The sequence below is a fragment of the Sceloporus occidentalis genome, unplaced genomic scaffold, assembly GCF_023333645.1.
Source record: "Sceloporus occidentalis isolate IW3139 unplaced genomic scaffold, rSceOcc1.0.p SCAF_41, whole genome shotgun sequence".
In the NCBI taxonomy this organism is placed as follows: domain Eukaryota; kingdom Metazoa; phylum Chordata; class Lepidosauria; order Squamata; family Phrynosomatidae; genus Sceloporus; species Sceloporus occidentalis.
The window spans coordinates 6,029,921-6,052,199 of NW_028317021.1; the positions used below are offsets into that span (position 1 = coordinate 6,029,921).

Consider the following 22,279-nt stretch of genomic DNA (forward strand, 5'->3'; position numbering starts at 1 on the left):
CCTCAGGCAGGTGTCTATAGGGAGATGTGCTCCTTCAAGTACTGAGGTCCTAAGCAATTTAGGGCTTTAAATCTTATCGCCAGCACCATGAGTTCAGACCAGTTACATATTGGCAGTCGGTCAAATTTCTTTAAGATTAGTGTGATATGGTTTCTGTTTGATGTTCTGGTCAGAAGTCTATCTGCTGCAGGTTCTATGTTGTCCCCAAGGGCAGCCCCATGTAGCGGACATTGTAATAGTCTAATTACAAAGTTACTAGTGCATGAACTACTCTAGTCAGGTCAATCTGATCCAAGAAAAGCTGAAGCTAGCAGATGGGCCTAGGCACTATTGAGCCGGGAAGTCCACCTGGGATTACCCAGTTCCCAGACCTGGGAAAAACCCATTCAGAACCTCCAGCTTATTGGGATTCAGCTTCAATTTACCAGCCCTTTACAGCATGCAGGCACTGGTCCAGCACTTGCATAGTCCCGGCGAACTCCGATGAGAAGGAAAAGTAGCGCATCACAGAGCATTCCTCTAGGGTTCACGCACACTTTGTGCTGACTAGGTCAATAAGTCTCATTGCCATGCTTCTTTGTGAGCTAAGAGTGTGCCTCGGCCACACTTGTCACACTAGGCATTGCAGAAATAATTTCAGGAACAAGAAATCACTATGCTATCTGTCATTGCTGATCTTCTTAGAGATAACTACCATAGAAGGTTCCAAGAAACCACAAAGTTGTTTGTAGCATAATTTGAAAGGACATTAAAGGCCACTCTTGTGTTGGATGGTAACTCCTACCATGTCAGGTAGCCATAATGGAAGTTGTAGTCTAACAAGTAAGGGTGCACCACATAGGGGAAGTTGTAAGTTATTCTCTTCTAGCTAGGAGTACCCTTGCAAAGATGGCTAATTTGGGTCGATCAGCTATATTAGTTTGACACATTTAGTCCCCTAACCACCAGGCCTCCTGCATATACTCACTGTTAGATTCCCTCTACCTTACTTGACCATTTTAAGCCTCTCAGAATCAAACTACAAACTCCATTTTAGAAAAGGCACACCTGCAAACAAAACCCACCAAGTGCTTTATTAATGCAGGTCAAGATTTACAGAATCCAAGAATTTCCTGGACTCCTTGCATTACTGTCCCTGTTTCTTTTCAGCTTCACAAGATCTGCCCCTGTAACTTTCATTCCAGAGCTGCAGGCATTTTGCACACCTCGACAGTGCTGCACAAAAATACTTAATTTGTGGCACAATGTGACACCTGCTAACTTGAAGATACCAGCCTTAGAAAAAAATCAAATACCTAGTCATCGTAACTACAAAGAACAGCTTGAAAATAGTTCATACATTTCTTGTTTCCTCGTTCTCTTGCAAATTTCTAGCAGAAAATTCCAAATAAGTTCAAAAGTTGATCTGCACAGGAAGAATTAGAAAGATTCTAAGGATGTGTATGCAGATCCTCCATGTGTTCTTGAGTGCAGAATTTGGTTTCACATCTTGAAATCGCATGCTCTTACCTCCCCTTGCCTAGTTCAAATCATTTTAGATTAGCCACAGTTTAGTGTACCATCAGAAATCTGAAGTATAAATGAGTCCTTATATTGGGAGAAAGGTGGGATATAAGAAAATCATCATCATCATCATCATCATCATCATCATCATCATCATCATCATCATCATATTATGGTGAGTGTTATAATTTATGGTTTGAAATTATCTTGTTTTGATTAACCATAGCTGAGATTAATCACAGTTTGTATGGGCTTGGATTACATGGTTTCTGAACTTCTTCCTGTGGACACTTTAAAAGTGGGGAATGTTAGGCTTGCTCTCAAAATGGTGAACTATCATTTAGTATGACAACTGCAGCAGCCCATAAAATAACTCTAGAGCAGTGGTTCTCAACCTTACTAATGCCGCAACCCTTTAATACAGTTCATCATGTTGTGGTGACCCCCAACGGATAGAGGAGTGGTGTCTCGGTTCCTAAGATCATCAGAAATACATGTTTATACGCGACCCACATCAAAATACTACACTGTAAAATATTCAGTAGACTTTGTCCAATTACTAAAGACTATACATCTATGCCTGCCTCATAAACCTCACATAAACCTCACAGCAAGTACAATGACATTCATTCATATATATTCCAATTCAGAAATCTTTCCCATTCACTGACATATAGGTATTTGTCAATCTCTCCTCTCAAATATTTCTTACACACATGGGTGTTAACTATGTGGGTGTTTAACAAGTAGCCTTGGAACAGCTCTCTAATGAGAATCCCACTACAGAGATATTAAATGTAAGAAAAGTCAGAAATTGGAGAAGTTAAACATTCTGACAGAAGGGCTGACAATCCTTTAAACTCTGTATGTCTTGACCTTCCACTGATGTCAATGAGGGCTTCATTCCACCAAACTCTCATCAGTGACGGATTCACCATGAGTTTTACAATTCTCACTTCCTCTCAGATTCTGGTAAGCATTCAAGTCCTTCAAAACCAAAGAGCCACAAGTATGTCATCTTGCAGACAGACTGGTTTTGTGTGGTAGGAATTAGCTTTGGTCAGCTACAGTTGCTTATGAAAGTTCACACTCTAACAAAAACGTAATACATCTCTAAGGTGTTTCAGTTGTTGCCTTCTTCCTGCTACTGTCTGGCATTGCTGCTTTCTTAGCATCTGCATCCTGAAAGGTAAATTCCCTAAATCAAAAGCATGTGTTGCAATGCCTCTTCCCCCCATACCGCTTCTCTCTCTCTCTCTCTTTCCTGCCCACATACACTCAGAAACATACATGCGCATGGCATGATTGGCCCTTAAGAAGCCACGCAATGCAAACTCCACCTCTGGAAAACCAAAGTGAAAGGACATACCTTCTCGTGACTTGTGACTTCCCCTTTGCCAAGCTCTTCAGCAAGTTTAATGTTCTCTTCTTGCAAGGCTGCAAGCTGCTGGGACTTCTCAGCCTCTGCCAGCTTTAGCGCTTCTCTGTGAGGACAAGGAACGCATGGTTACCATAGGAACAAGAAGGGCAAGGGGGGGAATGGTAGGAGAGAAATCAGCTTTGCAGCTTAACCCCCCCCCCCGCCAAAATGGGAAAAAAGAAAGGAAAAAAAGTCATATGCTTAATGAGATCTTTAGCACGTAGACAACTCACATCCCAAAGGCCCTCCCTGACCACCAGAATCGATCCTTGAAAGCAAATCAGCAGGCGTTGGCACAGGATTGCTCCTATTTTTTGTTCAACCACTCTATGCCCTATTTTTTTGTTCCAGTCTTTAAAAAGGAAATAGACTGTAAATAGAATAGTAAAGGGGCAGGGTTAAACATTGCTATACTTAGATTGTTCTCGGATGTATGAGTGGAGAGTGTGACTGGTCAAGCACTAGAACATTAACCTCACCCCTTGCCCCACAAAAAAAAACAACCTGTCCAGTTCTTTGACATTAAAAGAACAGAGACTTAAGCAAGGGTTAAAAAGTAAAAAACACACAACAAGAACAGGCAGAAGTGCTTAAGAAGGAATCAAGTTATATAAAAGGACCTACAGACCAGTAGTTATGACCATGATTTGACTTCATGATCAGTATTTAAGGTTAATTTCTACAATTTGTTGAATTTGAGACGAAAGGGACTTCAACTTCCCTCTTCCAGGTATTTCTCTTTGAGTAAATTTTCCTGGTGCTGACATTCGACAACCAACCACAGATGCCTGTGCACACACATGTACCAGATGTTAAAACCCCAACTAGGTGTCTTAGAGGATAACATGTGGAAATCCATCACACATTTTCTGTGCACATATGGGAAAACTTAAGCCTTCTTTCAAAGGCCACTATGCTATGTAATAGTGACCATTTTATACAAATGTCTTCAAAAATCCACAAGCATAAAACACTTATTTGCTATGCACAGTCCCAGTGAGCTGGAATTCTGGCTGCTTGTATGACAGTATCACTTGCTCACTAACATCAAACAAGATACAAACAATACCAGAAATGCCAAGAAACAGTACAATACAAGCAGGGACACACTGCACTCCAGCACATAAGCACACACCTGAGAATGAAAGATACATCAACACAGGACATCTGAGAGAAACATTCTTTGATGGGAGGGGACACCGTTTCAAAGGATAAATTCTCCATGACACAATGTAATAGCTACCATTTTACATAGGCGTTCATAAGAATTTACCCTCACAGCAAACATATTCCCTATGCACAGTGCCAGTGAGCCAGGTTTCTGTTCCCTTTACGAGATCAAGCTAGAACAGATAGGACACAGATCAAGGACAACTTCAGAACCACTTCCAGCCAACTCTTTCTCCTTTGTTACAGTGATTGCAAACTGGGCATTTACAAGGAATCATAAGCCACTTTGTTATCAAGAAGAAAGAACCAAGGAGCTGTTCTGCACAAAAAATGGTCAGGAGTCCATTATGTATATGTTTGGTATATGTTTGGTATCTTCCTGCAAATTTGTTATTTTTGGACAAAGCACATGGGTATGTGGAAAAAGAGGTGATCTTCTGCCCTTCAGCTTCTTTCAATACAGTCTGAAGAACAATTTCCATTTAGTGTTCGTCTTGACTGAGTAGAATGCATTAGCATTTTTCCTACTCTTAAACCCAGAAGAAAAGCTGTCACTCTGTGCTGTTTCTAGGCTAGACGCCACTCTAAAAAGAACAACTCTGCACTGATGATGTTGAGATCAAAAAACTGGAGAGGAGATGAACACACACACAGACGCACACACATATATATAGCACCAGAAGGGTTTTCTGAAACAAGCAATTGGAATTGGAGGAGGTGTTTTGTTTTTAAACATGAACTTGGGAATGCTGTAAGCGAGCTCATTATAAAATGTAAAGGCAGCTGTGTTACAAAGCCTAGTTCTTTCCGTCCACAGAGACTTGCAAGACTTGGCTTGCTGTACCTGTAACTTTCCCTCTCATTTGCGTAAAATCAACACATTTGTTTCAGCAAATGCAACATTTAAAATGAACAAGCAGCACCAGCATGGCGCTAGAAATTAAAAATAAAGGCATTTCTCTTTTGCAAGGTAAATCTTTCCATCAATTAGTGTTATGTATTTCACATCCGCTGGTATCTATGCCCATGCACTCACTGTGGTTACCCCTGTAAAGCATTACCAGTAATGCTATTATCGGGATTAGTAACAGGCAGAGCAATGAGAAAGAAAGAAAACAGCCCTGTGTGTATGAAGAGGGGGATGGCAAAGTAATGGCCCATATTGAAAAATTACTGGTGACCCCGGCTGGCTGAACTATGTATAATAATAAATAATAATAAATAAAACTTTTATTTATATTCCGCTTTTTGCCTGGACAATCAAAGTGGCGTACAAGTTAAAACAGAGAACAATAAATATATATGCAATTTACCCCTCCCCCTTTTTAAAAGGAATTAAACAATTTAGAATTAAAATGTGTGTATGGTTTCAAATTAGTGAAGTAGCATGAACAGTGCTATAGGAAGTACCACGATTGAAATCAATCACTACATATACTACAATAACCTTCAGTGACCCACAACTGCATTCTCTATCTAAGTTACAGAAGGCGGAATGTTTTTTAATAAAAGGTTCTCCACTACTTAACGGACTAGTTAACTGAAAACACACTATGCGCATGATGAGCAAGCCTTACTTGCTCCCATAAATAAAAAAAATCAAGTCTCATATGAACAGAGTTTTACAGAGCGACAAGGATCAGATACTTACAGTTCTTCTCTAATCTCCTCCATTTTTTTGTTTTCAATATTGCGGAGCTCCAGAGACGTGTTAAGATCCTCTTCGTTCTTTAGGTTCCTTTCTTTAAGGGTGTCCAGCTTGCAAGAAGGAAAAGAAAAAACATTTTGCCTTTAAGATTTCTCAAGATTTCCAAGGACCCTAGGGATGAAGTAAGGCACTGGAGAGATTGTAGAACAGTTATCAGAGTCTCATTTCTCCTTTGATTTCTTTTAAAAATGGGCCCAAAACTGGATCATGACAGTTTAGAACCTTTAACCCCTTCGACATTTCAAAAAAATCTCAAGTGCCCATTCTCTGCTGCTATTTGTTATATTAGAGAAAATATACACATACTCAATGTATTATACATAACAGCGCAAACAGCAACCGGGAAGCACTGTGTGCTATGGGTTAAATCCAAAGTCTTAGAATGGGTCTAACAAAATGAATGGAACTGGCATTAGTCATACTGAATTGAACTTAATTCCCAGCACAGAGTCTTGCAGCACTTTAAAGACTGCGAAATTTTATCTTATGTAAGCTTTCTTGGTTGATGCATCTCATGAAGTTTCTGCTTATACCCAATAAAATGTGTTAGCCTTTAAGGTGCCATGAGACTTTTCATTTTTAAGTCCCATTGATGTCAGTTGGTCTATGCTAAGTACAAGTATGGATAACTTTGGATTCAACCTTAGAACATGGTTCAAGGAAAGCAGCTGAACTCCACTTGAATTCCCACATTGCTATGTTCAACCCTGTGGTTGTTTTTAAAAGACAGCAAAAGATAAGGGAGACGAAGTTATGGCTCTCCACTGTTTCTTACAGTCCAGTTATAAGTTTTCCATATTAAAGACCCACTGTTTTTGAATACTACCTAACACACAGGTGACAATTAATAGTCAAAGTTAAACAAGACTGGTGACATCTATATGGAAAAGGATCTTGTAGAACATTTGAAAGAGAAAAGTTGGTAGCATGAGCTTTCATAGATTTAAGCCTAATTCCTCAGGTCTATGAAAACGCATGCTACCAACGTCACTCTTTCAGTTAGCCTTAAAGGTTCTACAAGATCCTTTTGCATACTCATTTTCCAGACTAACATGGCTATGTCTTTAGACTGGTGATAATCTAGACTGAAGTAGCCACAAAATGGACAGGGGGGAAAGTTAGGAGGGATGAAAAAGGTTAAATATGAAGGAGACATGTGTATAAATGTACTAATACAGTGAAATAAGTGAAGTCCCAGTGCACTTCTGGTAGCACAGGAGGCTATTTGCTCTCAAACATAACAAAGAACACAAACAGACTGCCTTAAAGTCCAATGTTTTGCTCTGACCACCAGAAAACTCTTTCTGCACCTAATACAGTAGCAATGTGTGCCTGAATTCCTATTAATGCAGCAAACATTTGACAGAAAACAGAAGGCTGCAAAGCCCCAAGTGCACTGACCATTCAATTACTCTTCAGTTGAGGAAAGTTTCATCACCCCTCAGAATCGTCTTTAAACCAGGCATTGGCAGTATCCTCCTGTTTTGTGCCTTCTGATAGTTAAATATGCCTTTGCTAAAGATGTATTTGGTGAAATGTTCAGCAAAATTTCCAGGATGTTAACTGAAGGCAGCAATCAAGAATTGCTAGGTAAGTCCAGAAGGCTCTCCACCATCCTTTTTATATACACACAGTTTTTAAAATCACTTTTGCAGAGAAATAAGTAAGAAATGCAAGCTTCCACAGACAAAAGAAAGTGCTAGTATGAGACTCAACAATACCTTAATCAGTGGGAAGCAGAGAGCAGAGTTCCAGTTTGGTGCTGGGAATACCATCCTTCCAAAGGGACTGATGGTTCTGGCCAAATGGACCACAGCGCCCTTTATTTACTAGGCTTTCATTTGTCTGATAAGAGCTTGCCATCTGCTTGAAAGCCTCATCTGTCCCTAAGCACTCACTGATGTTTTTATTACATAATGGATAATCTCTGGCCACTCTTGAAGAATTACAGGGGCAGTGGATTTTAATTTTAATTTCCAGATATCTTGAAACCAACCATGGGCATTAACCGACATCTAGGCCCTTAATTCTCTCCAGTGTTACAGATGGCCTGTACCCTGGACACCTGCCTTGACTAAGCCTTCTTTGAAAATGCCTGTTGTTCTGTGGGGGTCTCTGTTCGGTGGCAGAGGCAGAAGAGACACAAAAAATGACAAGCCAGTCTCCTGGATGATCCATAGCAAGAGGTGGTGGCAGCATGATCGGTAATCTTGGGGAGATGCTCTGCTGCTTGGACTATGTTTAGAGGACTAAAAAAATCTGTACAGCCACTACTAATGTTACAGAAAGAACAGAGTTTTTTGCAGGCTGCAAAAAGAACAGGGGAAGCAAAAGACATTGGAGTTTATCAGACGTGAGTTTTTGGTGATTTTTCCTGCCCAAAGGGTCACTTTTGCGCAACCAACATTGCGCAATAAAGCGATAACGCGATGTTTTTCCAGACGTCATTCATTTCTATGGGAGCCTGTTGCGCAACGCTTCCGTAGTTTTAGCGTCATTCCTCCCCTTTTTGGACATTACGGGGAAAAAGGGAAGTCCGGCATTTGTCTCCCGTTATCCTTTCTAATGCGTTGCGAAATGGTTTGGTGTGGTAGGCAGCAACGCAAACGTTACTGATAGCAAAGTTCCCATGATGCTGTGCTGCTTTTTCACCCCATTACCTTCCAGTAGCCTTCCTTTTTCAGGGCAACCCCAGGGGGAGGGGGTGCGTGTGTTTTGCCTTGATGTGTGATGGAGGAATACATAGGATGCTATAAATGAAGGGGACCCTAAAGGGTCATCAAGTCCCCCCCTTCTTCTGAAGGAATACAGAGGATGCCAGAGAGATGGGAGGGTCCTCAAAGGGTCATCCAGTCCAGCCCCTTCTTCTGTCCTGAAGGAATACATGTGAATATAAAAACGTGTGTGTGTTATCAGCTATTGTGGATACTGTGAATATGCAGAGATATGTTTATTAGTATGTGTCTCTGACATATGTCTATATATATGTATATCTGTCTTGTCTGCCTGTATTTATAAAGAGGTGTGTGTGTGAATATATATATATATATATATATATATATATATATATATATATGGATGTGTATATGTGTGTGTGTGTGTGTGTGTGTTCTATATGTATAGGTATAGGTATATGTATATTTGGGGGGGAGAGGGGGCTGTACCTATAAGTAAATCTAATCTATGCAAGGGACCCCCAAGGGCCAACCACTACAGCCCCTTCTTCTGCCCTGAAAGAATACATAGGATGCCAGAGAGATGGTAGGGAACTCAAAGGGTCATCCAGTCCAGCCCCTTCTTCTGTCCTGAAGGAATACATGTGAATTAAAAAACGTGTGTGTGTTATCAGCTATTGTGGATACTGTGAATATGCAGAGAGATGTTTATTAGTATGTGTCTCTGACATATATGTCAAACAGGAAACTGGAAGGGGCTTCTCCCCTCCCCCCCCCCCCCGGAAGCACAAAGGTCACGATGCCACCAAAACCTCCAAGGAGCATGCGCAAAGATGTTGTTGCGAAATGTTCAAGACAAAAGGAAGGCGCTGGTGTAGAAAACAGTTCCGCTATGCATGGTTTCGCATCACACAAATCGCAATGATTTTCGCAATCATAGCGCTAAAGCCACGTTTCGGGGGAATGATGGAAAAGCAAACAATGTGGTAGAACATCGTGTTATAACTTTATTTCGCAACGTTCGTTTCACATCCTTAGCGTAATTGAGGGTCCAAAACTTGCGTCTGATAAACCTCATTGTCTCTACCAAAACCTGTTAGATTTTAGGGTCTGATGATTTGTCATCAGATAGATAGGAAACTGCCTAGGGCCTTCTGCATTCAAAGTGTCTGTTCTATCATGGAGCTAAGGTCTATTTCTGATGATTGTAGTATTAGCCATCAGAAAAGCCATTCAAAATCATTATACAGATCTTCTTCTAGAAAGCCAACTGTCTGGAGTGAAAACTTAAGATACATGGAACCTAAAACATGTGAAAAGAGAGAAATATGTAGATAACATTGAAGAGATGTGGTTTCTTTCCTTTCATGTATAAATACATATCATCCATCAAAATATAATTTAAAATTCTGGAAACAAAGTAGATCCTATGGCCAAAAAGATATAAGGGGAAAGTAAATATATATATGTAAACCCTAAGACCTGTTATTTGTAGCACATGATATGAACAGCAATGATTTCTGATTCTAATTTCATCTTCTCTCTCTTTTGTTGATACAGAATAGAACACTACTCTTACTATGAATTACATTTTGTTTTTGTCACTACTAATCCCTCCCCCTCCTTCTTGGTTATTATGTGCCTAATACCATATTAAAAATAAAAAATACTTAAGAAACAAGGTAAGTGTACATGATGTTTCTTTTCTGATACAGTCATAATTTAAGTTTGCTTACTTCCTGCAGCAGCTTCTGATTGGTCTGTCTAGAATCTTCAAGTGAAGCCAAAGTTTCCATTTTTTCCTTTTGAAGGGCTTCTTTCTCTTTGGTCACTTGCTCAACTATTTGCAAAGCATCCTCTGCTGTTTGTGCAGTCTAAGAGATAAAAACAGTTGTGTCAAGTCAAATGCAAAACCGTGCTGGATCTTGGCTGGAAATCCATCAACCACCTACTCCACAGTTGGTCCCTTGTATCAGCGGGATTTCTCTTAATGAAGCAGCACATAGATACCTATCAGTTTACTGCAAGCTGCTTCACAGGATTGAAATCAAACAATTTCAGATTATCTGTCTGCATTCTGAAACTTCATAAAGTGCAATTAGGGCCATGAATCACCTTGTTCCATGCAGAAATTAACTTACAATCCCATGCCAGTGTCATTCTTGAAGTGAGAAAGGTGGCCCTAGTCAAATCATCCTTTAGGGTTACATTTTTGCCTTTTAAAAAAAGGCTAGTTCAAGAGAAATTCACAACCAACAGACTGTGCTCTAATTTGTTCTTATAATACTGAAAATTTGGGACAGTAGCCCCGCATCTGGATTTGCGAGGCCACAATGAACCTAAAACACAGATAGAGATTTTTCTTTTTTTAAAATACATGGTAAAGCTAAATGTTTTGTGAACCAAAACTACAGACTTAGGTTCCGGGTAGTTAATCTCACATAGCCTTGGTATAAAAGCTTCCCGGTGTCTGTAAGCAAGGAAGCAATGGCTCGAGATTCCAACCAGTCCTCTGTTGGTGGTGAATGCAAACCCTACTGTGAATAAAAAGATAACATACATTGCAAATTCTTTGCAACACTAACTTCACAAGCAATTCTGCGCTCAGAGACTGCCCTGCTACCTCTGGACCAATTAGGTACGAGGCTCAGAAGGAGATATAACAATACACTTTTGTATACCAATTTAAATGTATATTTTAGACATTTTCAAATGAGGCCACATCTGTGTTGATAGGTAGGCACCAGTGCCATTTTAGTTCCTGCAGATTTGGAACTTTGCCTTTTTATTCACAATTAAAACACTAGCTCGCAACATTCAACAGCGATGCGGCCCTTGCAGCCAGATGGGATCTTCCTTCCCTGTCCACCCCACCACATTATTACAGGAGTTAAAGGATTTTTCAAAAACAGAATGGGGTAAGTTGGTTGCCAGCAAGGCCATTTAGGTATTCAGACTGAACCAAGGTGCCAGACCGTGCAAAATTAAGTGCAGACACAGAAACAACTGGTTAGTGCTTGGTGTTAGTAACTGTACTTGACTGATTTATCAGCATTTTGATACCTCAAATCTCTGCATTACCGCCTGTTCCTGAAGACTCTCAATTTCTTTCAATTTCAAGACAAGCTCATCCTTTTCTTTCTGCAGGACCACGTTTTTGTTTTGAGATGCTGCAAGGCTGGCTGACATCTCACTGTTGGCCTGTGCTAAAAGGGTGACCTCCTCGTGTAGTTTGTAGTAGTCTTCTGAGAACTTTTCTTTTTCTTTCAAGATTTCTTCCTTTATCGTGATCAGGTGCTTCTGCTCGGAAAGCAGAATCTCATTCTCCTGAAGAAGCTTGCCCCGCTCCAGTTCTGAGATTTCATGGCTGGAGCGCAGTTCTTCTAGCATTTTGGAGACACTACTATGTAATGCCTGGAGTTCTGCTTTGGAGTTCGTCAGTGCTGAAAACTCTTTTTTCATCCTTTCAATATTGGATGCCAGTCGATTGGTCTCAGCATTAAGAATCTCATTTTCCTTCATAATTTCCTCTAGTTTGGATTCAGATTTTACTTTCTCCTGTTTAAGTTTATCTCTGTCAGCCAACAGCTCTTTATTTGTCGATGTTAACTGTTCCTTTTCCTTCTCTAACTGGCCAACATAGTTATGAAGTTGTTTGTTCTCTACCTCAAAAGACTCCTTCTCCAACTTCCAACCTTTCTGTTCTACTGAGTACTTATCCTGGACTATTTTGAGATCTTTACTCAGTTTTTGGCATTCACCCTGCAACTGGGCCTTCTCTTTGCTCAGTATCTCTTTTTCTGAAGAACTGCTCTTAAACGAAGATGCCAGCAGTTGCTTGGCATGAAGTAAAGCAGAATACTCATTTTCCAATACCGTTTTGGCACTCTGGGTCTCTTTCAAGATTTTGGACAGCTCCGACTTGTATTTGGTAAGCTCCTGGTTTTCTTCTGTTTTCTGGTCAAGGTCCCGCTTCAGAGATTCAACGCTGCCCTGGAGCTTGGCTTTGTCTTGTGTCAGCATCCTCCTTGCAGAAATGTCCAATTCGTGCTTCCTCTTCAAGTCACATAGCGCTTTGGCCGCATTCTGTTTCTCGGCGAGGAGGTCAGTACATTTTGCTTCCAGAACGGCTTTTTCCTTCGTAAGGCTATCATTCTGCTTCTTAAGCCTTGTGGATTTCTGAGACGCCTGCTCCTTTTCTGTGCTGACCTGGCTTAGCTTCTCATTCAATGTTTTCTCAGTCTGGGCAGCCTCTTCAGAGACCTTAGTCAGCTTTTCCAAAAGGGCCTTGTTTTCACTCAAAAGTTCTTCTCTTTCTCCTAAAAGTCTCTTCTCAGAGGAAGCCAAGATTTCCTTCTCTTGCAGTAACTGAATACGTTCAGAATCTGTTGATGCCCTACTAGCTTTAATCTCTTCTAAGAGCTTTGAAAGGCTGTCATTAGAGGCCTCCAATTGTGTCTTGTCTTTTGTGACCTTTTTGAGCTCTTTATTTGACACTTCTAGATCAGCCAGCAGGCCTTCATTTTTCTCACCAAGCTTCTGCTTTTCAGCTAGAGCCTGCTGTAAGCTTTCACGCAGGTCTTCCTGGGTTTTCAGGAGAGACTCTTTGTCTGACTGTAGCTCTTGGGTAGTTTGAAACAGATGATCCCTCTCCCTTTTCAAAGTCATGTGTCTGTTTTCAAGATCCAAGTGTTTCCCCAACAGTGAATCCCTTTCAGACGCAAGTGTTGTTACTTCCTGAAGAAGTTCCTTTTGGTCGCGAGCCATATCTTCGTATGAGTTCTTCAGCTTCTGAATAACATCATCCTTATCCTTCAGAAGAGCTGAGTTTTCATCAGAAAGCTTCTTTTGACAATCTTCTAATTCTACCCTTTGGCTGATGTGCTTCTGACATTCCTGGGCGAAGGCATCGCTACGGATTTGGAGCTCATCCACCTGGCGGAGAAGAGACGCCTTTGAGGTACGCAGAATATCATTCTCTCGAGTTATCCTGAGTAGATCTTCTTGGGCTGTCTCTAGTTCCAAGAGCAACTTTCCCTTCTCAGAAATTAATTCATCATTTTTTGCTTTTTCCTGCTCGGCTTTATCTTCCGCTTCTTGTCTCTGTTTTAGCATCGTTTTGGTCTGTAGTTTTAGCTCTTCGTTCAGGGTCCACAGTTTCTCCTGATCTTGTTTTAAGTACTCAGCCTTGGATTCCAAGTCTACAAGCTTTGACAATAAGGAATCTTTTTCTAATTTTAAAGCACTTCCCTCCTGTATCAAGGATTCTTTCTCTGACAACAAAGCCCTTATATTGACTGACATTACTTCAGTCTGTTCTCTGGCTGCCTCTAACTCAGATGTTAAGGACTAAAGAGACGAAGATTAGGGAGAAGGGGAAACAAGAAACAAAAAATGAAGTCAAGCAGACTAGTGCAAAGTGTGGATTAATGACAAATAGCATTACTATACAAAATAAAGAAAATGTGTATATACTGGCACACACACTTATACAGGCCTGCTGAAGAACGTCAACGTTCTTCAAAGAACATCAGCGTTCTTCAAAGAACTGTTGCAGCAAACATGTACATATAACACTGAGGATTGGTGCAGATTAACCTTATGTGTATGCGGATTGTTCAGGCAGTTGCCCAGAAAACTGGACGCTTTCCTCAAGAGATGGACAGTTCAAAGAAACTCTCCCTGGGATCAGATTTCCTCTTAACAAGAGGAGACTGAATCATTACAATGGGTGAAAGAAAACAGTGCACTGCAGCAGTAGGAACATTTGGGGAAATATGACTGACTCCAGCTCACAAGCAGTTCACAGCCTTCTCAGCTTTCTCCCTTCCAGTTCCCAGGCTAGCCGGAAAAGAGACTCTAAGTGCAGAGCCCCATTTGCATGCTTTGCATCTCTTTTCCACATGCCTTCCAACAAAACAAACAGTTGCCATGTGTCTGGTCAACCAAGCAGGCTTTTGAGGATACTCCTCAATGAATATGAATTCCTGGCTGTAATGGGAACTGTTGCCTCTAAAGCCTGCCCATCTAAGGAACTGTCTTGCTATGAAACTGGCTAACTCTTAAGGTCTGATGGAAAGGGAATTGTTTGAGGAAACTATTACCTGCAGGAGCCCATCTGTTGAGAGCACTGGAAAAAGATTTCTCCTGAGTGCCTCCCAAATTGGGAAATAGACTCCCTCCAGAATTACAGTGACTTTTACAAAAAATGTCAATACACATCTCTTTAACTGACCCTTTCCAGTTATTTGTAGTATCATGTCTTTCTTCGTCTTATTAAGATAGCATTTCTGTTGCTTTTACAGTTTTATTTTAAATTTATTGTGAATGGTTTTATTGGCTTTTTAGCCAAAGAAAGAACAAAATGAATAAATAAATCAATGGCCTATTTTCAACACTGTATAGGTTGGCTTTAATGAGCACAACTTCATGTGAAGAAAGTCTCTGCCGAGCTCTTAAAATTCCCACAGTAGTGGCATTATCAAAATACTAAAAAGGGCATAGCAACTGCAGAACTGAGGCAGCAGCAACTATAGTCAAAGTTCATAGAGGCTGAACCTCCCTTATCCAAAATGCTTGGGACCAGAAGTGTTTGGGATTTTGGATTTTTTAAGATTTTGGAATACTTGCATATACATAATGAGACAGCTTGGAGATGGGACTAAATACTAAACATGAAATTCATTTAAGTTTCATGTATTCCTTATAATCATAGCCTGATGGTAATTTTTATACACAATATTTTAAAATAATTTTGTGCATGAAAGCAACTTGGACCTTCAGAAAGCCATCTACTAAAGGGGTCCTCCTCTGTGTTAGCAGGAGAAATTTTGTGAGGATATGGCAAGGGATTCTATTATCTTACATTTTAAATTGTTTTAACTGATTTTAGTGTATGATACAGTAATTGGATAGAAATACTAGAAAGAAAAAAAGGTAAGTATGAACTCAGATTTCAGTTCACAGCCTTTTGGCCTGTGTGTCAATGTATACACCAAATACTCAGCTATATGAGTTACCACATGAAAAGCTCAAAGCACATGAATGGAAGATGAATGCAGGGAATGTCAAGGAAAGGAGCAAAAAAAAAACCCAAACAAAAGTGAAGTTATTCTAATCAAGCTAAGGGCACTGTGGAACATGGATAGCTTTTGCAGGAAAGCAACAAGAAAAGACCACAAAACCCACCACCTCTGAGCTTGCTCTGCCACTTCAAATGGGAGAAAGCATTTGTCAGCATCCAAAAACATGAATAAAGGTGTTTAAAGCCAGGGGTCTACAAAATGGCAGAATCAGAAATCGCAGTGCTGGGGTAGGATATGAAAAACATTTTCCAGGACTAATTTCACTAAAAAAAATGTTATTGGGCAACAAAAGTCTTTTTTTAAAAACAGTTTTGCAGCATTGGGCTCCTTAACAGCCTTAGAAAAGTTTCTTTCTACGTGTCCTTCTTTGCACATTCTTCTCTATTTTAATAAAAAATAATAAAGGCATCTCACTAAAGAAGTTATAACTTCTTTTTTTGTATTTTACACACACACACACCAATTAAAAGGATGTGGAGCTAGCAGCTCTCTGACCTGTATTTTACATTGTGATGACAAATGTGTGTGAAAAATACCCTTCTGGATGTAAATTCAACAATTTGTGTTGATCTTAACAGCACAGGGGTGTTGGATTTCTTCCTGGAAGCTTCCATGTTCATCTCCTGGACAGCTCTAACAAACTGGACTGGGGTGATGGCTCTAATCAGATTTAAAAGGTACTACTGGTATGGATTTCTCAGAGGTCCGAAAAACCACACCTTCCCTCCAGTAGTCCACTAGTAAGCCTTGACCTCAAGAAGTAGATTTGGGGGGGCAGAATGGATAATCAAACCACCAGAAGAAAAACCATGTTGGCTACATGCTTCAGATAGGTACACACCTTTGCCTGCTTTGCTTCTCTTTTCAGTCCCTTGGTCAGGTTTTCCAAGTCGCTGTTTCTCTTTTGTGCACTTGTCAATAGCTTTTCGGTTTCCTGAAGTTTTTGCTTAAGCTCCTTGATGGCCACAGCATGCTTAGCAGCCACCTCAACAAGTGTTTTTTCATGTGTCACCTGCAGGTCTTTATACTGTTTTAGGCTGTCTGCTATTTGCTTCTCCTGAAAAATGAAACCATGGCAAGGCTGAGCACAAGACCCTTTCCCCTTTTTATCAACATCTTGGCTATAGAAAAGATCATCATATTAAGACCAGAGCATACCACAGAGCTCCTTTACTCTACATACATACATACATTCCACATTCACTGCATGTGGAAAATAGAGAGAAATGGAGTTAGAAGAGTGAATTATGCCACACATTCCCAACATTACTATTTCATTGATCTATGAGAGCAAGAATGTTTGTGCTGGCCTATCGTACATCCTTGGCTACTGACTCTTGCCCAGCTGGGGACATTTCTTCTGATATTAGCCAAGAGTTGTTCTTACCAAGTCGCCTAATTTGTCCTGTATTTCTTGCAGTTCTGCCTGATGCTTTTTCTGCACTTCTTGCTGTGCCTTTTCAGCGTTACGAGTTGTTTGCTCCATGTTCTCTTGCAGCTGAGTAGCATCCTCAGTTGCCTTCGTGAGCTGAAGTTGGAGCTCCTTGATTGTGCTAAAATCAATCATAACACAGTTAAATGTACATGCAATAAAATGTTCTTGGACACAGTGCTTTGGGTTAAAGTTAAGAAAAGCACTCCTAGGTAATTCACAATTTAACAGAAATATGTGGCAGAAACAGCTAAAGAGAGTATGAACAGTTTAGTTTATAAACCAAAAGTGAACTTTAAACAATAGTATTAAAAAAAGAGAGATAGACAGCCCACAGTTACTTGAAAGAGGGCAGAGACAGCAGAAACTGCAATGAAGATACTCTGTATGGGATAGGAATTACTTCTCTTTCTGCCGCAGATCATCATTCATCTTCGTAAGTTGTAAAGAACTGTCTCCTGAGGATTTCATTATTTCAGCTATATCATTTTCAAGTTTGGCTTTAACTTCAGTCAGCTGTTTTTCTGTTTCTTCTCTCTCTCTTAATTTATTTTCCATGTCTGGAGAAGGAAATAAGAGAAAAAATCAAGCAAATACAACAGTACATTTTAAAAAAATTAAAACTACCGGTATTTACTATCCAACATTTGTATTTTTATGCAGAATTTAAGGATACAATAAAGGTAATACCTGGTTACAGTAGAAACATTAGAAGACAAACATACACACACATGCAACTCTAGTGCCAACATGTGGCACGGTAGGGTACATGCCAGGGCTCCAGAAGGGCCCACCACTTATGCTGCTGGGCTGTAGACACCACCAATGCAGCTGACATGGTTCAGCTAGGTGACAGTGGTGTTGAGTGGAGGTCCAGGTCTACAAGACATGTGCCAACCAGTAAATGCTGGCAGCCTGGAGTTCTGTTTGATACTTCTGCCACCAGGTACCCTCATATCTTATTTCCCCTAGTAGGGTTTGAGTAGAGCCAGGCAATGTCACCAAGTAGTGCTCTGGACTAGGGCTACTCAAAGTGGTGGTGCCTGGACTGGTGCCAGTCCCTGAACCATTGGCTGCTGCTCCTTGGAGAGTTTCCAGGAGTGCAGATCCCTGGCACATTGGGAAAAACACCCTGCGAGCCCCACACATCACACAGCTTAAGAAGCACTGCTCTCGGCTTGCCTATTTGCACTGCTCATCATTGCTGATGATGCTAGATTTACTGCTATCATATACACATGAGGTATCATGAACATGGTAGTGACAGCCAGGACACACATATATGTTCATGTGCCTTCAAGTCTCAACAGGACTTAGGGCAACTCTCTGAATTTCATAGGGTTTTCTTAGGCAAGGAGTATTTAGAGGCAGTTTTGCCAGTTCTTTCCTCTGAGCTATAGCTTCCAGCACCTGATATTTGTTGGTGATCTCCCATCCAAGTACTAACCTGGGCTGACTCTGCTTAGCTCCAAGACCCGACAGGATCTGGTGCATTTAGGGTATTTATGCAGGTATTTATATTCATATACAGGTCAAGAATTCCAATTCGATCTCAGCAAGTCCTGATGGGACAATCCCACAATGTTTCTATGTATGAAGGTAGTTTTCCCTGGTATCTCCATATCTGGAACCAAGTGCCCAGACATGTGTGCATACATACAAACAGGTAGTTAAACTTGGCAACCTTGTCACCTCCTCTTACCTGTCAGATTAGATCTCAACTGATCTAGTTCAGATGAAACATGTGCAAACTGCTGTTCTTTTTGGATTAGCTTTTCAACAGTTTCTAAGGGAATAAAATGCAATATCAGTGAAAGGGAAGTTCTGCTTTTTTTTAAAAAAAGCTTTCATTCTATGCAGTAAGGGATTTGAGATTTTTTTTAAAAGCCATTCTTGTCTCCCCCTTACATTTTACTTTAAAATATATTCAATTATATTTTAAGGAAGCTGACCTTGCATAGATTTGTGTACACTTTCTGCTTCATCAGCAGCCTTAGTAAATTTTCCTTTCTAGAAGAAAGAAAGGGAAAGTGTATTGAACCATTTGGCTTAATAAGTTAAGATAATGTAAAGCATACTGAGAAATAGCATGTATAATATTTCAGATCTAGATGGCTCATGGCAGCCAGGAAAAAAAATTATCACAAGATCTGACTCGTCATTTTTAAAAAAGGAAAAAAGACAAAAAAGATCTGACTTCTTATTAATACACATAGATGCACAGGTTCCAATCTAAAAAGCAGATACCACTAAGAAGTTTATTACAGATCAGTGGAGAAAAATACTCTGGCTTGGTGTGTTTTGTATTTGGAAGCAGAGCTCTTCCCTTCCAGGGGTTAAGACCAATCACTTTGGATTTTTCTAAATCTGTAACATTTGGATTTTCACACAGAGATTACCATAATCTAGTACAGTTGCCCCTCCGTTTTGTGGACTTAGAATACGCGTACCTCGCCTGTTTGTGGGTGGCAAATGGAGGGGGACAAAATGGGGTGCATGCCGCCATTCAAGTCAATGGGGCTTGAGTATTGGCAATTTTCCGTTTTTGTGGGGGACGGGTCCGGAACAGATCCTCCATGAAAATGGAGGGGCAACTGTACATGGTTCTAAAGAAAAATTACTTTTGACTCTTTGTTACTATAACCATTTTCTGTTTATGGCAATTCCATGAACAACATAGGCCCACAATGCAATCCTTATCAAGAAATGCACACTGACTTGAGAATTGTCTACAACTACACTCTGATTTCTTACCTAAAGAGTCCTAAACAGTTTGGGATTAGGGTATATCTGTGTGTACTGAAATGCCTGCCCTGTCTTCAATTTAAGACAGGGGGAGAAACCTGTGTCCCTTCAGATGTTGCTAGACTCCAATATCCATCAGCCTCAGCCAGCATTGCTGATAATTGGGATAATGGGCAATACAGTTCAACAACAGCCATAGGTTCTCCAGTCCTCGTTTAAGATGGAAGTTTTTGCACAGAGACAGTACAACTTGCACTTGGAACAGCCAGTAACAAATTTATATACAAAAGCCAACATTAAAGCTAGTGTGCAAAATGGCTCAGGAACCATGGTCAAGATCCACTGGTGTGCTTTGGTGCTCAACAACAGTAAAACCAGATCTCTATTCTCCTCCTATTGCAACCCTTCATACTGGCAAAAATCTGTTCCAAAGAATTTCCTAGCCTTCCAGATTTTTTAGGATGCAAAGAGCGACTGGCAGGGATGGTGGCTGATGGTTATGGTGGAAGTGCTGGAACCTCCAGAAGTACACCATCAGATCCAGGCCAGTGTGCGCAAGAGGAGCAATGCTACTTGACATGTATAGGAATCTTGAGCTTTCAAGGATGACACCAGACAAAACTTTTGTTAATTTCCCCTCATAAAAGCCCCAAAGCAAAGCTCAGGACTGGACAAGCATGATTTCCAGCGTTTACTCACCAAATCTTCCAGTTCCTTTTCCAAAGAATCTTTAAGTTGATTTACTGCACTCAAGTGATTTTCAAGTTCAAGAAGCTTTTGCTCTTTCCCTTGCAGTTCTTCGCCTAGACTAACAGCCTAGCAAGGATGATTGTGTGGTGTAAAAATGAAAAATTACAGAAGGAACAAAATAAAGGACTTTGACAACATGACAAATAAAAATATATGTTAAAACAGAAGGTAAAACACAAACAAAGGAAACATACACTGAAAGGGAAATGATAAATACATTTGAATTGTGCTCAGAATGTCAATTTGCAGGATCACATGCCCTTTTAGGAATATAGTAATAATTTGTGAAATTAAAAAAATAATAATAATTTAGACTCCAATTCCAGCTATTTTTACTAGGAAGTAAGCCCCACTGGAATGTGTGAGGCATATAGTTCCACAGATCCTTCTTTTTACTACTTTGAGGTTCACATTACTGAAGTTATGATCAATTAAATACGTCAGGTATAGCACCTTGATGATAAAGATATAACTGAACTTAAGTTACATTGTCTGATATTCCAAGGGGCTTAAATGCAACCAGTGCCTGGAGGCAACTGCATGAAACCTGGTATCTAAGACATCATATGAAGTGATTTTTGTAACAACTGGAATAAAAACCATCCTGTTACCATTACAGTGCTTAGATGTGAAAAAAGGAAACCCCTAACTCTGACAGTGAATCATAGAATTTCTTGAATCATAGAATCCTAGAGCTGGAAGAGACCTCAAGGGCCACTAGTCCAACCCCCTGCCATACAGGAACAAAGTATCAAAGCACCCCCGACAGATGGCCATCCAGCCTTAAAAACTTCCAAAGGAGGAGATTCCACCAGGCTCCGAGGGACCATGTTCCACTGTCAAACAGCTCTGTCAGGACGTTCCTCCTGAGATCTAGGTGGAATCTCTTTTCTTGTAGCTTGAATCCATTGCTCCTTGTCCTAGTCTCTGGAGCTGTGGAAAACAAGCCTGTTCCCCCTTCAAATATTTAAACATGACTATCATGTCCCTTCTTAACCTTCTTTTCATCAGGCTAAACATTCCCAGCTCCCTAAGCCACTCCTCATGGGGCACAGCTTCCAGACCGTTCACCATTTTGGTCACCTTCCTCTGGACATATTTCAACTTGTTATTACACTTCTAATTACATCTGCCATTGCAGCATTGCTGAAGTCTGGCAAGTATAGATCCTATCAGTTTCTTAGATAAGGAATCAATAGGAACACCCAGTAAAACAGAAAACTAGAAAAATCACAAACTAAACCCAATTTACATGCTTTTCATTCCTTATGGAAGATGATCCCATGTTCACAGAAATGGAAGGATTTCTCAATTTACCCACTACCTTCTCCACAAAGTGAAGGATGGCACAATGTATGGGAGTCTACCAACTCATGCTTCACTTCATCCTGGGTACAATTCTAAAAGCCGAGAAGCAGTTCAAACTGACTTTTTCTCCTAGAAGGAGAGTCTGGAACACTACAGTTCAAAATGGAAATTCCTACATAGGATAAAAAGTCTGAAATGGGCTCAATATCACTTGTGTGCAACATTTTGCCAAGAATCAACACACAGCCCTCGACAGCTTCCGAGATCAAAACATAAGATACCTTTTGGGGTCAGATTAAACATCTATCTGTCCCAGCATCTTATTTGTCACAGTGGCCAGCTAAATGCCTATGAGAAGTCCCAAAGTAGAGCTTTCCCTGCCTAATCCTCCAGGACTGTGGCTAACCCCTTTGGAAGCCATTTGGTGGCCAACACCATGTGCATGATGTATGCCAGTAGTTGAAAAATCTCATCAGATGATGC

The 22,279-nt window shown here is 40.4% G+C and overlaps 1 protein-coding gene across 11 annotated transcripts in view; it reads right to left on the reverse strand.

Annotated features, from left to right (window-relative positions):
* Positions 1-22,279, reverse strand: part of CLIP1 (CAP-Gly domain containing linker protein 1) — a 93,184-nt gene that overhangs the window by 22,579 nt on the left and 48,326 nt on the right. For 5 of the 11 annotated variants that reach the window (XM_089489692.1, XM_089489695.1, XM_089489694.1 and 2 more), the window contains 10 exons: positions 20,438-20,554; positions 18,946-19,003; positions 18,696-18,779; positions 17,397-17,553; positions 16,949-17,114; positions 16,403-16,618; positions 11,540-13,825; positions 10,213-10,350; positions 5,745-5,851; positions 2,873-2,987 (listed from right to left, as the gene is read on the reverse strand). In XM_089489692.1, the coding sequence (XP_089345818.1) occupies positions 2,873-2,987; positions 5,745-5,851; positions 10,213-10,350; positions 11,540-13,825; positions 16,403-16,618; positions 16,949-17,114; positions 17,397-17,553; positions 18,696-18,779; positions 18,946-19,003; positions 20,438-20,554 (3,444 nt within the window). The remainder of the gene's footprint in view (positions 1-2,872; positions 2,988-5,744; positions 5,852-10,212; positions 10,351-11,539; positions 13,826-16,402; positions 16,619-16,948; positions 17,115-17,396; positions 17,554-18,695; positions 18,780-18,945; positions 19,004-20,437; positions 20,555-22,279) is intronic. The other 6 variants (XM_089489696.1, XM_089489699.1, XM_089489700.1 and 3 more) reach the window with 2 other exon arrangements.